General features: G+C 37.8%; 1 protein-coding gene across 3 annotated transcripts in view; it reads left to right on the top strand.

Annotated features, from left to right (window-relative positions):
- Positions 1–14,446, top strand: part of arap2 (ArfGAP with RhoGAP domain, ankyrin repeat and PH domain 2) — a 139,663-nt gene extending 125,217 nt beyond the window's left edge. For all 3 annotated transcript variants that reach the window (XM_032583558.1, XM_032583559.1, XM_032583557.1), the window contains exons 27-33: positions 334–462; positions 2,056–2,189; positions 3,232–3,314; positions 7,149–7,184; positions 8,050–8,113; positions 13,138–13,257; positions 13,355–14,446. In XM_032583558.1, coding sequence (XP_032439449.1) covers positions 334–462; positions 2,056–2,189; positions 3,232–3,314; positions 7,149–7,184; positions 8,050–8,113; positions 13,138–13,257; positions 13,355–13,705 — 917 coding nt within the window. In that variant the 3' untranslated portion in view covers positions 13,706–14,446. The remainder of the gene's footprint in view (positions 1–333; positions 463–2,055; positions 2,190–3,231; positions 3,315–7,148; positions 7,185–8,049; positions 8,114–13,137; positions 13,258–13,354) is intronic.
- Positions 14,447–16,881: the final 2,435 nt, after the last annotated feature.

The following is a 16,881-nucleotide window of genomic DNA, read 5'->3' as shown; positions in this document are numbered from 1 at the left end:
GTACACAAATTATCAGCTTTTTTTGGCTGACAGCATGCACCCTGTTCACCAATTAGGAGGAGATAATAGGTCTATTTTTCACATGAGTGTGTTTTTATAATCAGCTCCTGATATGATGTAGATAATTTAAACTGCTCTTTAATGACAATGGGAGGAACAACACGATCATAATGTTGTTTGGTTTACATGTGTTCGTCTTGGGTGTGAATTGGCGCCTTGCATGTCGAATTCGACATGCAAGAAGACAGAATGGCTTTGTTGTTGCTTTTTGGGGATCTTTTACGTTCCCTGTCACAATAACTGATCACAAGGTTTGCTGTTCTCTTTCAACAGAGCGACCGCTGCACCACAGTGAAAAGATTCTTGAGCAGGTGCTGGAGTGGAGTACCTTGGACTGCCCAAGCTCTGCTTTTCTTGTTATAAAGAAATTTGCAGGTGCCAAAAGAATGGCTGGAGGAAAAGGTAAAGTATGCTGTCAATGAAGCCCTTACAGTAAATCTCTGTGTACACACAGTCAGGCATTATTCACTGTGGGACCAGAAACTGTGGGATGGTGTTTATTATCACTAATACATTACAAAATCCTCCTCCAGGAAGTGTCACAAGATCCAATGTTTACATAATGTTTTGCCCAGAAGAAATGAAGGGTTAGTAAAATAGTCTGACATCTGTAAGTAAAGAGCAAAATGATTCATCTCCAAAAAGTGATAAATAAGCAGTGGAAACGTGTTGCTATTTTGCGTTAGCTAAAAGTAGCTTTACTGTATGCAAAGTTGGTTAGAAGAAAAGGACTGATTATGACTTTTACAATACAGACATAAATGTTAAACTAGAATAAAATTAGTATCAATATACTGTACATCATATTTCTAAACTATAACTGAATTACAGATGTATATATTCAAAGCAATGCTAACTAGATTAATTTGGCTAGACGTTATGAATAAGTACCGGTAAAAAGAGACTCCTCCCACCCCCGTTTTATTTTGTACATATTTTGCACATTTTCATGGGAATGTCAAAATACTGTCAGTTATTTGAAGTATTAATATTAGTAGTGTTACTATGAGAACTATAGTTGCGAACAACCAAAAAAATAACCAAACCATATATTAAAATAGAGAATGTATTTGTACACAATTCATTTTTCCACAGTTTGCTCAGACATGGCCCCAAATAATGAACAGAAACAATGTGTGTGCAATTTGATATCTGTAAGCATCAAGCTGTTCTGTGACAGCCCATATTTGTTGAAGGACTCAACAGAGCATCATGAAGATCAAATTACACAAAATGGGTATGGTAGAAATGCAGATGAAATTATCCAAATAAAAAAAAATTAAAAAGCGGCAAAAAGAACTTTAGTGTTTGAGTTCCAAAAATATATCGAGGGGTCACAGCAAAAATATAGAAAGAGGGCCTCAGATCAGACTAAAATTTTATCATATGAAAACTGATACTGCACGCCACTTCAAAAACACCATCCCAAAATTTAAACATGGTAGTAGGAACTGAAAGAGAAACTATTCATATTTAATTGGAAGTTAGATTGAACTATATACAGAGCAATCCTGGACAAAAACATCCTGTAGGAGGATAAAAAGACAGCAATTCTTAACCCTTAGCCAGTGCATTAATAGAATGGTTTAAATCGAAGCATTCATGCCAAATTATTAGTCCAAACAATTCATAGGAAGGCTTGAAAACTGATGTTCCCAGATGTTCTATGTGAAATCTGACTTAATCTTTGGAAAACTAATTTTGCTAAATATTTTAATATGGTTGAGGCACACTCCCAAAGAGCAACAAAACTTAGTGGAAGATATTGACTCAAGGGACCTGCATGCTATACGTTTCAGATTTTTGTTCAAATTTTTCAAAGTAAGTGTCTTTACTTCCACTTCTCAATTATGCACAACATAAAATCTCAATAAAATACATTTGAATGTGGCGACATTCTAGGGTTGGTATTATGTTTGCGAGGCACAATAAATCTGTAGATTCTCTATTTTCTCATGCTCTGCAGCATGTTTGCCAATACTGTTTTTTCAACAGACCCGCAACAGTTTTTAAAGAGCGACTATCTGAAGTTCAGTGATGGATCCTCCAAATTGCTCTCGGGTCACAAATTCCAGGACAAGTACGTTGTACTTCGCTCAGACAAGCTGCTTCTTTACAGGGACATCAAAGTAAGTACCCCCTTTTTTAGTATAGGCTTCATACACTGTCACATTCCCCCAGTAAAGATTTTTAACCATTTGGGATTTATTTTTTTCTTGCTGGTGAATCCTAGTCCTTTAGAGGACTGACATCCCAAGGAAATATAAAAAAAAAAAACACAAGCGCTACAGTGGAGCATACATTACTGCAACCTAATAGATCCAAACCCAGCCAGTCTGTGACATCTCGTGTATCTGTTTCATATAACCCTGAGAGTAGTCTGGAGTTCTCAGATTTTTAAATTACAGAGGAAAATAAAACATACTGATGGCAGCAGGCTCCACATTTCTTTCCCCCCCTTTTTTTTAAACAAAAAGAGAGAATGCAGAATTTGCGGGAGAGAGGACCAGCAGGATCGAGTTCCCTGGAGGGCTTTTCTTCTCAGCACATTTCTGCAGTTGAAACATGGGATTCGTAAAGGAGTGTGAAGAAGTGTTAATAATTGATGGAAGGGCTGCCTGTAGGGTGGGAGGGGGTAGTGTAGGTAGGAGGCAAAATGAGTAGGAACGATATATTTATAAATATATATATCCATGTGTGTGAGAGAGAGGGGAGTTCTTGCTCTGTGAGTTTCTCTAAATATGAGGTTGCAGAAGAATGTGGCTAATTACTGCATAAATACAAGGTAAATTAGAAGTGTTACTGCAATTTAATTGATATTCTTTGGCCTCTGCAATTATTGCCAGGTCTGTATTTAGTGCAAATTATGCTGGATGAAACGGAGAACGAGGTGTGGGTTTTGATGGGTAGGTGTCAGAAGCAAGCTCTAACTTTGATTTTGTTTGCTTTGTTCTCCTTCACTTTGTTCTTTGGCAGTCGGAGGATTGGGTTTGCCGGTAATGATTCAAACTGATTGCTGCCGTTTCTGTGATTGTTACCTCGTGATTTTAGTTTAGCTCGTAATGTTTTCTTTTTACATATATTTGTATTGCCAAAATGTTCACCTGTGTCTTATTTCTCTTGTCTGCTCTCTCTTTCTTTTTTTTTTGTTTGTGTTTTTTTTTTGTACAGAACACTAAAGCGGAGAAAGAGATTCAGTTGAAGATGGTAAAATGTTACCTGGGCCTGAAGAAAAAGCTCAAACCTCCATCCAAGTGAGCAGTAAAATTTTCTTTGAATTCTGAAGCCTACAAATGTATAGAAATGAAAAAAAAAAACATATCTAGAATTTTATCTCGGTGGCATTTGTTGCATTGTGTCTTCACTGTTATCTTTTACCTGTTAGGTAAATTGGTATCGGTTGCGATATCTCCCTATTTTCGCCTTTGCTTGGCTCTATTTCTTGTGAAGTAAATTATCCGGTTTAAAATTAATAGCATCTTTTTAATTACCTTGATTTTAAAAAGTACCGGATTGTGTGTGCTGAAAACATAAAACATATAATTGAAAAACATCTATAGACGGTAAAAAAAAAAAAAAAAATGTACAAAAGAAACACATTGAACCTCTGTCAGCTTTTGTCTTATGTGGGATTTGATTCCAGCAACACAGATCAAAAAAAGTCTGTAACAAAGCCAGCAAAAGCGTGATAAAACTGTGTGAGGTTCAAAAGAAGCCCTGTGGAACATTTCACAAATAATTAGGAAAATTTGCAGCGTGTCAGTAACGTGACTGGGAATAAAAAGGAACATCCAAGAGAGGGAAAGTCCTTCTGAAGTAAAGCGGTGTTCACCATGATGTAAAAGACTTGCAGTCAGTTTAAAGAGAATGTTTCTTGTTGTGAAATAGATAGGATCTTGACAGTTTTATCTTCCGGAGACGGCACGTCTTTTTAAACAATTCAGAGCAAATTAGAATTCCAGATGTACGTAACAATGTAGTGCATGAAGACACCGAGAGGATTCATGAACACTGTTAGTATTTTCTAAGAACCCAGAACATAACATTGTCATTCACCTAAAGAACTTAAACTGAATGCGACAAAATGACCTTTGTTCCATTTAAGTGTGACTGCAGCTGCTGTGAAATTAAAGTCTAAAGCTACTTGATATTCGAAAGTATCACCAGTTTCTTGTCAAGGACAAATTATGGTTGTCATTTGCTTGTAAGCAAGCAGTCTGTGACACACTTCTGTGTGTATTTGTTTTTTATTCCCTCACTTCTAAGTTTTTCAAATAAAGATAAAACTAACAGTTTTAAATTATTTTTGTGTTATTTTTATCTTTGTGTGATGTGTCTAAATACAATTGAGATTTTAGTAATGTGCAGCGTCAAGCACTTTCAAAGTGCTTAATTTCTGAGGTGGGTTGAATGTTTTGGTTGTTCCTTATATAGGTTTCGTGCAACAGCTGGAATTTTGGTTAATGTCTCTTAAGAGAACTGCAGTATCAGAGGCAGGTTTGTTGACTGCTTTACCCAAACACACCTCAAGTCTGCCTGCAGACGTTCACTAGCACTAATTGCCCCTTAAGGAAACCTATCCTCTGCGCTTGACTCCATGCATTTTGTGAAGTGCACCTGTCCCTCTTGGAGCAGAACACCCCATGAACATGAGGGTTGTACGCTTCATAGTCAGAATGGCATTTTCAGACTTACAAGGTTCTGTGCTTTTCATTTCAAATGTAACAATCACCATTACCTGATTGCTACATAATCAGATAACATTCACCATTATGTTATTATGGTGATTGTTACATGAAACATTTATTGCTTAGTTTCTGGATTTGATTGTGACCAGCCATGCTCAAACTTTTCTCCATTTTTGTTGTGGAAACACAAGTGAGTAATGTGTTTGAGGACTCTGTAGCACTGACAAAAATGATGCACATGTTTTTACCAAATCTTTTCTTCCCTTATAAAAAAAATATTTGGTTTTTATTTAGGCGGACCACTGTTCCTGTCAGCTGACTGTGTGCCACTTACTTGTTATAATACTTCTTTTAAAGTTTTGCCTTCTCATGGGAAACATAGAACAGCAGTTCATTTTACACTTTAGTGAAAATGATTTAACACATATCTGTTTCCCCAAATGCAAATAGTTAATTTGTTATCGTAGCTCACAACTCTTGCCAAAGCTGTAGCAGTTTCTGTTGCTGAATCAAAGAGCGAATCTTTCGGAAACCAACCCCAAAACTCACGTTGCGTATTCATAATTCCTCATAATTTTCTCCGTGTCAGAATTTTCAGAGCCAGGGGAAGTGTGAAAAATGAGTCCAGCGAGTGGTGGTGCATTGTTCAGGGCTTCATAGGGAGAAAAACCAGATAAGAGGGAAGGACTGGGAGGCAAAGAGGAACAGAAAAGAGAGGATGGTGCAGCGTGGTATCATAAATGTACTGTTGAGTGGGCTGTGGGAGCGGTATTACGGTGAATAAAGAAATAAAGACAGAGTGCTGAGGAAAATGGAGAGAGTTGTGTTGAGAGGGTGAGGAGAGCCAGCGCTTTCAGTACCTCATTAGGGAGGGTTCTGTCTGTGAGCGGCCTACTGTGATGCGACGTTGGATCGGCTGCCTTAACTCGCAGGAGTGGAGCTGCAGGCTCTCAGTCCCTGCCTCTTATTTTTTCACTTTGTTCTCCCCTTCACTCTTTTGCCCATTTTAATTTATAGCTGTGAACGTTTCTGAAGCACAGAAATTTTGTATTTTACACCATTCTGCCTGTGTGTAGATTAATCCACTGTTAAAGTTTTCATAATAACGCTGTAAAAAATGGATAAAATATTGACTGATATAACTTTGAAATGCTGGTAAATAAGTGAATGATCTTGCTAATAAATAGAATGTAATGAAATGCGCACTGCCGGGGTTTGTTCAAATGAAACTGGATTTAGACAAAAATATTTGGGTTTTTATTTTCACACATTTGAAAACATGCACACAGTGCATCCTTTCCAGTATTTTATCTTTGTGAACTACTAGAATATTAAATGCAATCCAGGCTCATTATAATACTGCCCTTTACTTTGGCCTCCAAAGATGAAGCTGTCTCTACAACAAGGCCAACCCTGTAAGTACTTCCATTCTTGATACAAAATAGGAGTCCTAAACAAAGAAACAACAGTTAAAGGCAAAGGCAGCCTGCTGTAAACTGCCTTTGCTGGACAGTTTCCAGCAAACTGTCTAGCAAAGGTCTTATGAAAATATGCTATTTTCATAAGGTCTCAGCTTTTGTTCTGGCATTGATTTGCCAATTTCGGACCAAATCTGCAGGACACAGAACACATCTCCTTCTTGAGCAGTATGACGATTCTGTGTGTAAACTTCTAGATTTGAAGAAGGTAATAAATACATCTTTGACATAATCTTTCTTTCCTTAGTGTAGCATTTAGCAAGTGGATCTAATTTTGGTAATTCTGACCTAAAACAGGAGAAGTTTGGTCTGACTTAACTTCAGACAGTGAGGGGGAAAAAAAACGGATGTCTCTTTTTATTTGATGCATGTAAGCATCTGGTTCCAGCTATGTTGTACAGTGAACTCCAAGCTTCAGAGGTTTTACATTTAGCCTAACTTGTCTACACATTATGCTTCTCCATACTTTTGGGTTTATTTAGATGAGCAGCAAGTGCTGTGTGTATAGTGTTTTGCCTGGAGGACATTGGGTGCTCATGCATAAACATATGCATCGGAATCGCTCTAATTAATTGCACAGTTAAGCAGCAGGCAGTCAAAATGAGTTTTTCTGATCTGTTCTTTACACGCTCGTGAAACGGTTTTGACCTTTTCCTATGCGTACGATACTTATTTCACAATTTTTATAGGTTTAAAGTTTGGGGATTTGTGTTAATCAGTGTGTAGAGTTTTAGTCTCGCAGTTGGATTGTGGGGGCGAATGCGTGAATGTGTCTGTAGTGTAAAGCACTTTGAGTGGTCAGTATGGCTAGAGAGAGCTATATAAGTTGAGACCATTTACCATTTTCACAAATGTGTTCTGAGATTTAATGGCACAGAAATTGCTTTATCTGATCCATGTCTTTTCTTTTTTCTTTTTACAGCTGGGGTTTCACAGTTTACACAGATAAACATCAGTGGTGAGTCCTGTACAAAATCTAATTAACTTAAAGCTGTGATTTTTACTGTCTCTCTGTAAAATATTGAAAAAATAAATAAATAAGAACCTGGTGAGTAAGACAGGGATGTCTTCATGATCTAAATGGGTTCATTGTGGGTGACGAGAATCAGTTTATTGATGGGAGTCATGAAAGCAGAGTCTATGTGATTATTAGTCCAAAATTTTACATAGTAACATATGAATCAAGTTTATAAAATCTTTCCTGAAACTCAAAACATTAACATAAAACAGCAAGGGAAAATAAAAGAAGCCTTCTGTCAGCTGTATGGCAGCTTCTCAGCTTTTTCCTAGCTTACAACAAAAATAATTTGAGCATGCAAGCGAATTCATTTCAGTTTTAATTTATTTTTTTTTGTTAGTACTGCATTCTAATTTCAAATGGCCTATGCCTTGATACACTGAATCACAGATTTTTCCTCCATGTAATTTTGTTTCTCCTCCAGAGAAAATGAATGTAATTGAAAGGTAGACTGATGTAGACCATTACTGCCTCTCTATTGGAATTCAGCTTTTGTCCTTCCCTCTATCATAGAATAAATAGAACATGTATTCATATTCATTACCAGCAAACATGTAACATCAAATACATTTTCAAAATATTATTGACTCTCTCATTTAAATACTGTATGAAATATATATTCACATCTGGGCTGTTAGGTTGATAAATTACTCAATTGGGTGACTGCTAATGATAGTGAATCCCCTCTTGCCAAGTCCATTCATGATAATACCTGAGGTGTTCCCTTTGAAGACATAATGTGCAGTGACTTGTAGAAAATAGGTGAATATCTGTGAGTGATGTGACCAAGTTTCCTCTCCCACAGGCACTTCTGCTGTGACAGGAGGGAGACTCAGATCAGCTGGGTGGCAGACATCATCGCTCTGAAGGTACAATCTATCGCAGCTAAAAACATCAAGGACGGCTTAGCTCTTTGCTAACTTAAATGCTTTATAAAGCAGCTAAGAGCATAAATTTGAACAACTTTAGATATGTTTCTGTGGTTTGGGAAGAAAAAAAATATATATATATATATATTTTACTTTCAAAGTAAAAAACGAAAAGTCATTTTGCTTTTTAACATGGATTATATATTTATACAAAAGTAGAAGTAAAAACGTCTGCTCGAGTAAGATTAAAAAAAGTATTTGTGTATAAGGCTGAGTGGTTCTATGTTAAAACCACGTCATCACTTTAAAAGTTTTAAAAGTACCTTTAGGTTCTGGTCTTTCAAAAAATGAAGAAAAAAAAAGTTTCTACCTCAGGTAAAAGTAGTGCTACTTCAAAACAGTATTGCTGAAGTAAAAGTAAAAAAGTATATTGGAAGCAGATTTGTTTTTCTAGGTGAATGTAACTGACTAAATGTAACCCCCTACGAGGCACCTCTGTCTTTCATTAGGTATTGAAATATACATAGCTTCTCCAAAGTGAAGTTGAATTGTTTGAAGACCTTACTTGTGAAGGACGTTTTGATCTCACTATTTATGTGTTGCAGCTTGAACAGAATATTGAGGGAGCTCACTTTGTTGGATTAGAGGTAACACCACAGCAGGATCAGCTTCAATGTCAGCATTACGCTCTTATATTTTCTTCCCCTGACAGATGATTGGAATGGAACACTGATTCATTAGAGCATCTGTCTTCTACCCTTCTGTCTCAAGATTGTTATACAGAAATCTTCACTGAGACATGCTGCCAATATTTTGAATGAGCTCTGCACTGGTGGCAGAGCTTTGTGCCAGATGTTCCTCATAGATTTACATTATATTTTTACGTGGTGGCGTCACACAGTTCCTGCAGATTTGGTGGCTGAAAATCCATGATGTCGAATTTAAGTTTAGCTGCGTACATCTCAAAGGCACTCTTTTGGTGAATAGAGAAGCCTTTAGACCAGGGGTCCCCAAAGTCGGTCCTCGAGGCCCGGCATCCTGGATGTTTTAGTTCTCTCCCTGGTTTAACGCACCTGGATCAAATGATGGCTCGTAAGAGGCCTAAGAAGAACATTAACATGCTGAAAAGGTTGTTGGTACCACCAGGGAGAGAACTAAAACATGCAGAATGCCAGGCCTCGAGGACCGACTTTGGGGACCCCTGCTTTAGACCATCATAGGCCCATTGTCGTGTTCAAATAACCACTATCAGATCATTTGAGCTTTGTAACATGTTGCATCATCCTGCTAAAAGTAGTCCACTTCCACTGACCTGAATAGTTCAGATGGATCCTTGCTGTTGTTCCGTTTTCTCCAGATTCCAGCCCTACTATCCGAATGTGGTAGTTAAAATTGTTACATTTGACCAGACAAAGCTTTCCAACCTAACATTGACCTTTTTTATTGACCCTGCGTAAGTTGTAGGTTCAATATCACTTTGTTTTAAGCTGGCAAAGAAATTGACCTGGTGTGGTTTTCTGCTGCTGTAGTTTATCTGCTTCAACAGGGTACACACCCAGAGATTTTATTTTATGTACCTTGTTTGTAACAAGCAGTTATTTAAGCTGCTGTTCACACAACTGCCGCTCACTGAATATTGCCCCTTCGATTTCTCTCTAACCCCAACAGATGTTTGGGCATATTCACCGGTTTCTAAAATATACAGCACTTCTTGCACCAATAACCATGAAACATTCAAAGTCATATAACACACGCTTTCGTCTTTACTCTAATTGTCGATTTGAACTTTAGCAAGTTCAACATGTACTGATGCCTAAACGCATTGAGTTGCTGAAATATGATTGGCTGATTTTTTGTTCGCATTAACATCCAGCTGGACGGGTGTACGTAATAGTGTGGCGGAGTGTATTTTGATTAAATAATTTCAGCTGGACTCTTTCACTGATCTTTGCTTAATGATCACAGCAGAATAACAACGTTTTTCTTCCCTTGTGAATTAAATGGTTCAAGTCAGAAAAGTTAGGAATTAATGTGCATCCGATTATTTGCCACAATAGTTTAAGTACAGTACGAAATGTCATCACATACACTAAAGTTGAATAGCTTGCAAAACACAATATTTATCCCCCTTGCCAGCCAAAGCTTTTGAACATGGCTGTGTGCTTCCCCTCTCCTATTTGAGTGAAAAAAACCTGGATTACTGTCAGAATAAATTTACTTTCACTATTAAAGTTATTAGAAGTAGAAGGTATAAATAAATGAATCATATGTTTCCCTCAATCAGTCATTTCTGTAGCGCTGTTAGGCACATTAAACACATAAAGCAGGGAGAGGACTGTAAAGTTTTTCGAGGTCACTCAACAATGACATAAATCACTTTATGTGGAAAAGCTGTGAAAATAAGGTCAAGGCGACTGTAACAATCACATTGTGGTGCTTAGCCCCCAGACAGAGCGCTGTGTTGTCACTGTCAGCCGCTGACACAGCACATATGACATAAATAATGCAGGCCAAAGCAAACACAGGCAGAGCAGCTATGGATGCCACATATTCTCGAGACATTTTTTTTCTTCTCTCCTCCTAACATTTCTTGCTGCGACTCGTATTTTCTCATTAAAATAAATAAGCGAAACCCTTTTCTGGTCATTTTTAATCTAAATAACTGAAGTTGTTTTTTGTGTGCTCAGCACATTTAATCAGTATTGGCACTCCTTTATGGGAACCTGTCTGCAGCACAGTGCTGTTTATCACGGGTACTTACTGTAAAAGCCTTTTAGTGCTTTAGTTTGGGTTAGCAAGTAAAAAGGGCAATGCTGTCAGGGGAGATTGATCTAAAGGGAAAGGCAGTATTTGTTTTAAAGGTGTTTATTTCGGTGCACTCTTTTCTTTCTCTCTGGAGATGCTTTTAGCTCGGCAACAGCTAAATCTATAGCAGACTGGAGCTGGCTGAAAGTATTAGGATTCTCCTCCTAAATCCTCTAAACATTGGGATTGTCAGCTTCCAGCAGGGAAGCTTTCTGGGAAGGACACCAGACCCTGTGCGAAGGGCAAAGAGAAACGTGTGGACCAGAAAGTAAGACAAGAGGCTTCAGGTTTCTCGTGATTTCCATTACCTGTTAGCAAGCATTGTACTCCCACAGTTTCCATAGCAACCGGCACTGGTTGGATCTCACTCTACTGTGAGGTGTAATGAGTGTTGGTACTGATGAGGGGTTGGGAGGAGGGTGGGAAGGTCCAAGGACAGGTTCTTGCAGCGATAAAATGAGGGTTTGTTAAGGAGCCACGGCTCTTGTTGGTCCGAGGGGTCACCATGGTTTCCAAAGGGGGACGTTGTCGAAGTGGAGGTTTAGCTAGAGATCAGAACTCGGGTGGCCTTCATACATTTATCACTCAGACTCTGTATCCGTGCTTGGAGTGCAGCCACACCTCAATAAATTACAGTATCATGGAGTAGCAAAATGATTTAAGTGATTCAAATGTAAAAGTAAAGCTCATTCATAACCCATTCATTCCACACTGATATCTCTCAGGCTTTTTACTTCTGTTATTTTTGATGAATATGACTTATACCCTTTTTAATTTCAGTTTAGCTCCACTGAAAATTTGATCTTAATATAAAATCAATCAAAAAAAGATGTTTAACTCTGTATCATGTTATGGCTGACAGAGGGAAGAGTGCTGACTTGACAATTGTCCCCCAGCCTGGTGTGATAATGAGTGCAACCCTCCAAAGCACATTCTTGCAGAAGTTGGTTGCTCTCTCAATGCTGCCACATTGATGAAAATTTGAATGGAAAAAAAACCAAACAAAAAAAAACAACGGGATAACTGTAGACTTAAACTATTCAGATGTTTTAGCATGCACGTTTTTAAATGCTGCCTCCTTCATCCAGTAATGCCATCTAATATTTATGGACGTCTCTGAGTTACGCTCTTTAAGCAGTGTTAGCTGAAGCTTTCTTCCAGTGGTGCAGCTGTTTACAACTTTCTGGTTCAAACTGGTTCACAAGCTGTTTGTTCTCCTGGGTGTCTCCCATATCACCAGATTCAGAATCAGATAAGAAAGCACTTTCTTTTCTTTCTTTTTCAGCTATAACGATATAAAAATGGAAGTTAGGGTTTGCAGTTTCTCTTACTTTCTCCCCAGACGAGTTTATTATTCCACAGCAATAGGCTGTGCATCTCCTGATAAAGAAAACACTAAAACTGAAAGTGTAAGTTCTAACTACAGGATCTTTGTTTTTCCTCATCTCATGACCTGGTTGTTGCCCATTTCTGAAAAATTAGCACCCAGATTAAACTTAAAGCTGATTTTCACTTCCAGGATATCAATTTTGATCCGTACGTCTTTAAACCAAAGTATAATCAAATGGAGTTCTGAGGAATTGAAAATTAATTTGTGAAAATGGAAGTCAGTTTCAGTTAACAAGCACATTTATCAAACTCTGAAATGTTTCTATACAGTAAGAGATGCTCTGGTTCAGATTGTTTTTCTCCTGGTTACCTCGGAGAAACAGCCAGTCACGATTGTCATTGCTTACCGCATGATTTGTGAAAGAATGATGCACCATCTGGATCTCTATACATCAGTCTGTATCAATCTATATTTGCATCATTCCCAGCTGCAACTGTGACTTGTTCCAGTATGCTAGAAGTAATTTGCAAAACCTACAAAGTGTAGCATAACACTTCTGTTCCTACAGGTTGGAGAGGACCTATCTTTTTTTTTTTCATTATTCCCTGACAATGTGACAATTTAATTGCTTTGTAACAATTCACAAAGTCTTTCTGCTCAGCGAGTCTACTTGCAGATTTCTGTCTGTCAGTATTTTACTTCGGAATACATGATACAGAGGACCGTAGTTGTGCTGCATACTTATACTAAGTATATATATGTGTATAAACTTCATACAAACAAAAAACAACATTTAATGACCACCATCTGAACAAAACTGAGATTTTTTGGTTAATTTTAAAACAGTCTTTATTTTTCTTGAAGTTTGTGGTTCTTACTGTGTCTTTAGCATGGGTCTGATCTCCAGATGAAGACCAGCACCAACAAAGAAACTGCAGATTTCAAAACGTCCAAAGGAAGCGCTGTAAGAGAAAGCAGCAAGCCATACAACCATAGCTTCAGCACGCAGGTAAGTCAAATACTCAGACTTAGTTTATTTTCATTTCACCACATGTTGTTGTCTAAAAGATATAAAGAACAACTGTATCTTCTTTATTTCCCTGTAGTTGACAGATAGGAGGGTTTCTCTTGGAGACGCTGACTTGAGGACAACCAAAGTCTCTGGTCTTTACCTCAAAACCAACACGATACCCAAAGGTTTAAAGCCTGACTACCTATCACAGACCCCAGAGGTTTCTCCGCGCAGAACCTCTGTGGACATTTGCCAGCCTCAAAGGCTGCCACCTCCATCCTTGCCAGGACACCTCAAGCCCATGCCACTGCCGGTTTTACCTCAAACTGGCAATAAGACACCTGGCAAAAAACCCATTCCAGGTATTGGGGGAGCTATGCCCGCTAACTTGCTCAACGAGCTGAACTTGGTCCTCAACAAGAATGCTCGCAAGACCACTGAATGACAAACGTGAAAAGAAGCTTGGTAGTTGAAATGCAACTAGTGCAGAGGCTGAAGAGAAGAAAAAAACGTAACTGCAGTTTTAGCTGGAAAGAGTTGTTGTTGCTGTTGAACTTTGATTCTGAATGCTGAAGCGGATGCACAGGGTGGGGGATGCAGTGGATGTGGTACTAACCCAAGCACTACACGGTGTGATTTACACGCCTGTCAGGGATGCAAATCAAAAGTTAGCATAAACATTTCCACCTTTACTTAATGCCTGAAACATTTCTTTAAGAAGCTTGTTTTTATTGTACAGTAGTAGTACAAAGTACTTAAGAGCATTTTTAGGACTTTTTATTGAAGACTCTCTACTGGTCAACAATTTCCTATTGTATTTTGTTGGAAAATTTATCGCCCAAAGTTTATCTGTATATATAATACATAGTGCTTCTTATATTTTAATTTAAGCACCAGTTTTAAATGTTCCTTGTGCATGTCTGCATATAAAATTCTAAAAGTTGAAACTTTTAACAGATTCTTATTTTTATAAACACATGATGCAACACGTCTGGTCGAAGGGGTAGACTAATGTGTTGCGTGTATTTATAGTTCATAGGTGACTTTTATATTGTATCCTTTAACTATACAAGTAGAGGTGTTTTAAGCTTATAATTAAGTGGCAAACCACTTTAAACTGTCTGCCCTCAAATGTATTTTTAATGTACAGCATGAATATATTAATAAACTCTGAAAAATTCTGTGAGGTGGTGTTTTAGTGAACAATTTAATCTTTAATGATTACTTATTTCCATCTGCTAAGTATTTGTTCCTGTTTCACCTTCAAGGATTTTCATGTAAAATGCTAGCTTAATTTCAAGTTATAGTATTGGTACACCTAGTAAACCCATTTGATTGACTGCATTTGATTAAAAATGTAATGGTGCATATATTTGTACTAAACCATCCTGGTTCACATGCTAGTGTGGTTCATGTAATGGGACAATACTTAACGTTGCTCATATACCAAGAATAGAAAAGTCTAATGTTTTTGCACTGGTTTCAGTAAGAACCACCATAGAAAATAAGTTGCTTATTATACTGACAATTTGAACTACATGAATGCCACAACTTCATGCAAGATACTGAAAAGATAAATGCTTTCTTTTCATTTGGCACTGGAGAAAAAGCTGTGTGTGAAGAAAACTCTAGAGGGGGAGTGAGGATATCATCAGGCGGTGGAAGGAGTTCTTTAAAAGTCTCCTTAATCGAGCTGTTATCCTCCATAGAGAAAACAGTCTGAAAACTCTGGGAAGGAAGTTGCATTATGAAGGTCTAACAGAGTTAATATTTCACAAACATCAAAATGAGTGTTCACTGTAATGGTGAGAGGGTGTAGCGCTCCATCATCAAGGGGCCTGCAATGGAGCCACTGCTGCTCTGTATCCAAAATGAGTCGACTGAGGTGATTCATCTGATCAGAGTACCTCTTGGGCACCACCTTTTGGAGGTTTTCTGGATGTATTCATCTGAGAAGGGCAAACACAACACCCACTGGAAGTACCACATATAGCTTCTGGCCTGAGAACCCTTTTGGAAGCCCTAGAATAAGCCGGAGGCTGCTACTTTAGAACCTTCTCACTTGCAAGATGGTTTTTACTTCTAGCTTGGTTTTAGAGGGGGTTCTTTACTGTTGAAGAACTGGCCAAAAGAAGATTTTGACGCAGAGTTTGTAAATGTTGCACCAGATAATAAATGAAAATTATTGTCCCAAAACTGGTACAAGTCCTGGACCTTTGATTTATGTGTTCTTTTAATACTTTAATATACAAAATGTCCTTTTATTGTGAATCCCTCCTGTGGGCCCACCATTAGAAGAACTTGTCAGGACTTATATTTCTGCTTAAGGTTCTGAGGCAAGTAATTACAATCTTTTTCTATATTTTTTGTAAAAGCTTTCCGTCTGATTTTTAAAGTACAGAATAATTTAAGGTTTTACTATGGTTTTTATAGAGTGAAATTTAGATTTATTTTCAGACTTGAGTACCAATTTTGATTATGTTGGTAATATTAAGCCTTTGGGGTCATTGGTTGGTGTTAAGGACCGGGCTAATCAGTAATGTTCATACCTGTTAAGCAGAAGCTCTGTTGTTACTGTCAAATAATACATTCCTGCTCTCCTAATTGAGTTGTGGTGTACCTCAGGAAGTTGTCCTTGCTCTTGTTTTATTCTCCATTTGCATCATTTTCTCTTTTTTTTCTCTTTCAAGTTTATTGTGCACATTTTTGAGCCGTTCATGTAAAGTGTGAATGCAGCCTCGGTTCTAATGTTTAACACAGCTCCGACCTACTGGCCATGTATATCTATGCTCAGCCTCCTGCTAGCTGTTCCTAGATCATACATTGTGACAAAAAAAGACGAGCCCTTTTCTTCTAAAGCACTTATTTTACGAACTCTCTTTAAATGTGAATAAGACACAAATCGTTTTCTGCCTTCAAAATCAAAGGCAAAGCTTTCTACTTTTGACAGCCTTTGGTATTGTCTGACATTTATTGTTGTGGTGAGCACCCAGCAGACTAAAATCACTTTGCCCTTTTTTGGGAAGCCTTTTGTAACTTTGAAAGGGCTGTTTGTAGTTTGCTGTATGGTCTTATTCTGGCTAAGAGGCATCTTTTACAGTTTAACCTAAGAATCCACGCTTTTGTTCCCTGACATGTTCCAGATTTGGTCAGATTTATATCAATGTAACTACTGCCTGGAACAATCTAAAGAGTGAAGCTAACGCACTTCTTTATTGTCAAAGCACATTTTCTCTCGTGGAATCAAAGGCTGCATGAAGATCAAACAGGGAAGAGACCATTTTTATGGGAATCTGTATTCAGAATAATACATTTTGGCACCTTATTCATAAAAGCTCCAAGCTGTGATTTCATCTGACGTTTAAATGTGTTGAGAAGAGAACACCAGTGAAACCACATGGACAATTTTTGCCACCCAGTTCATGCTTTAAGTGTGTTCTAGCAAAGATTGCTCTGCATGTTTAGTTGTCATCCCAAAAGTATTTAGTGGCACTTCTTTAAGTGTTGTATGAAATTTGGTGAAATGCATCATTAACTTTGCAAATTGCTTAGTTGTTCGGTTACTGAAAATAGCAATTACCAATTTTCAAATTTAAAAGTCACGAGTTTAGACTTGGAACA

This window comes from Xiphophorus hellerii, chromosome 14, assembly GCF_003331165.1.
Source record: "Xiphophorus hellerii strain 12219 chromosome 14, Xiphophorus_hellerii-4.1, whole genome shotgun sequence".
Classification (NCBI taxonomy): Eukaryota; Metazoa; Chordata; class Actinopteri; order Cyprinodontiformes; family Poeciliidae; genus Xiphophorus; species Xiphophorus hellerii.
Note: the sequence above shows the minus strand (reverse complement) of the source record. Positions and strands in the feature narration are given on the sequence as shown.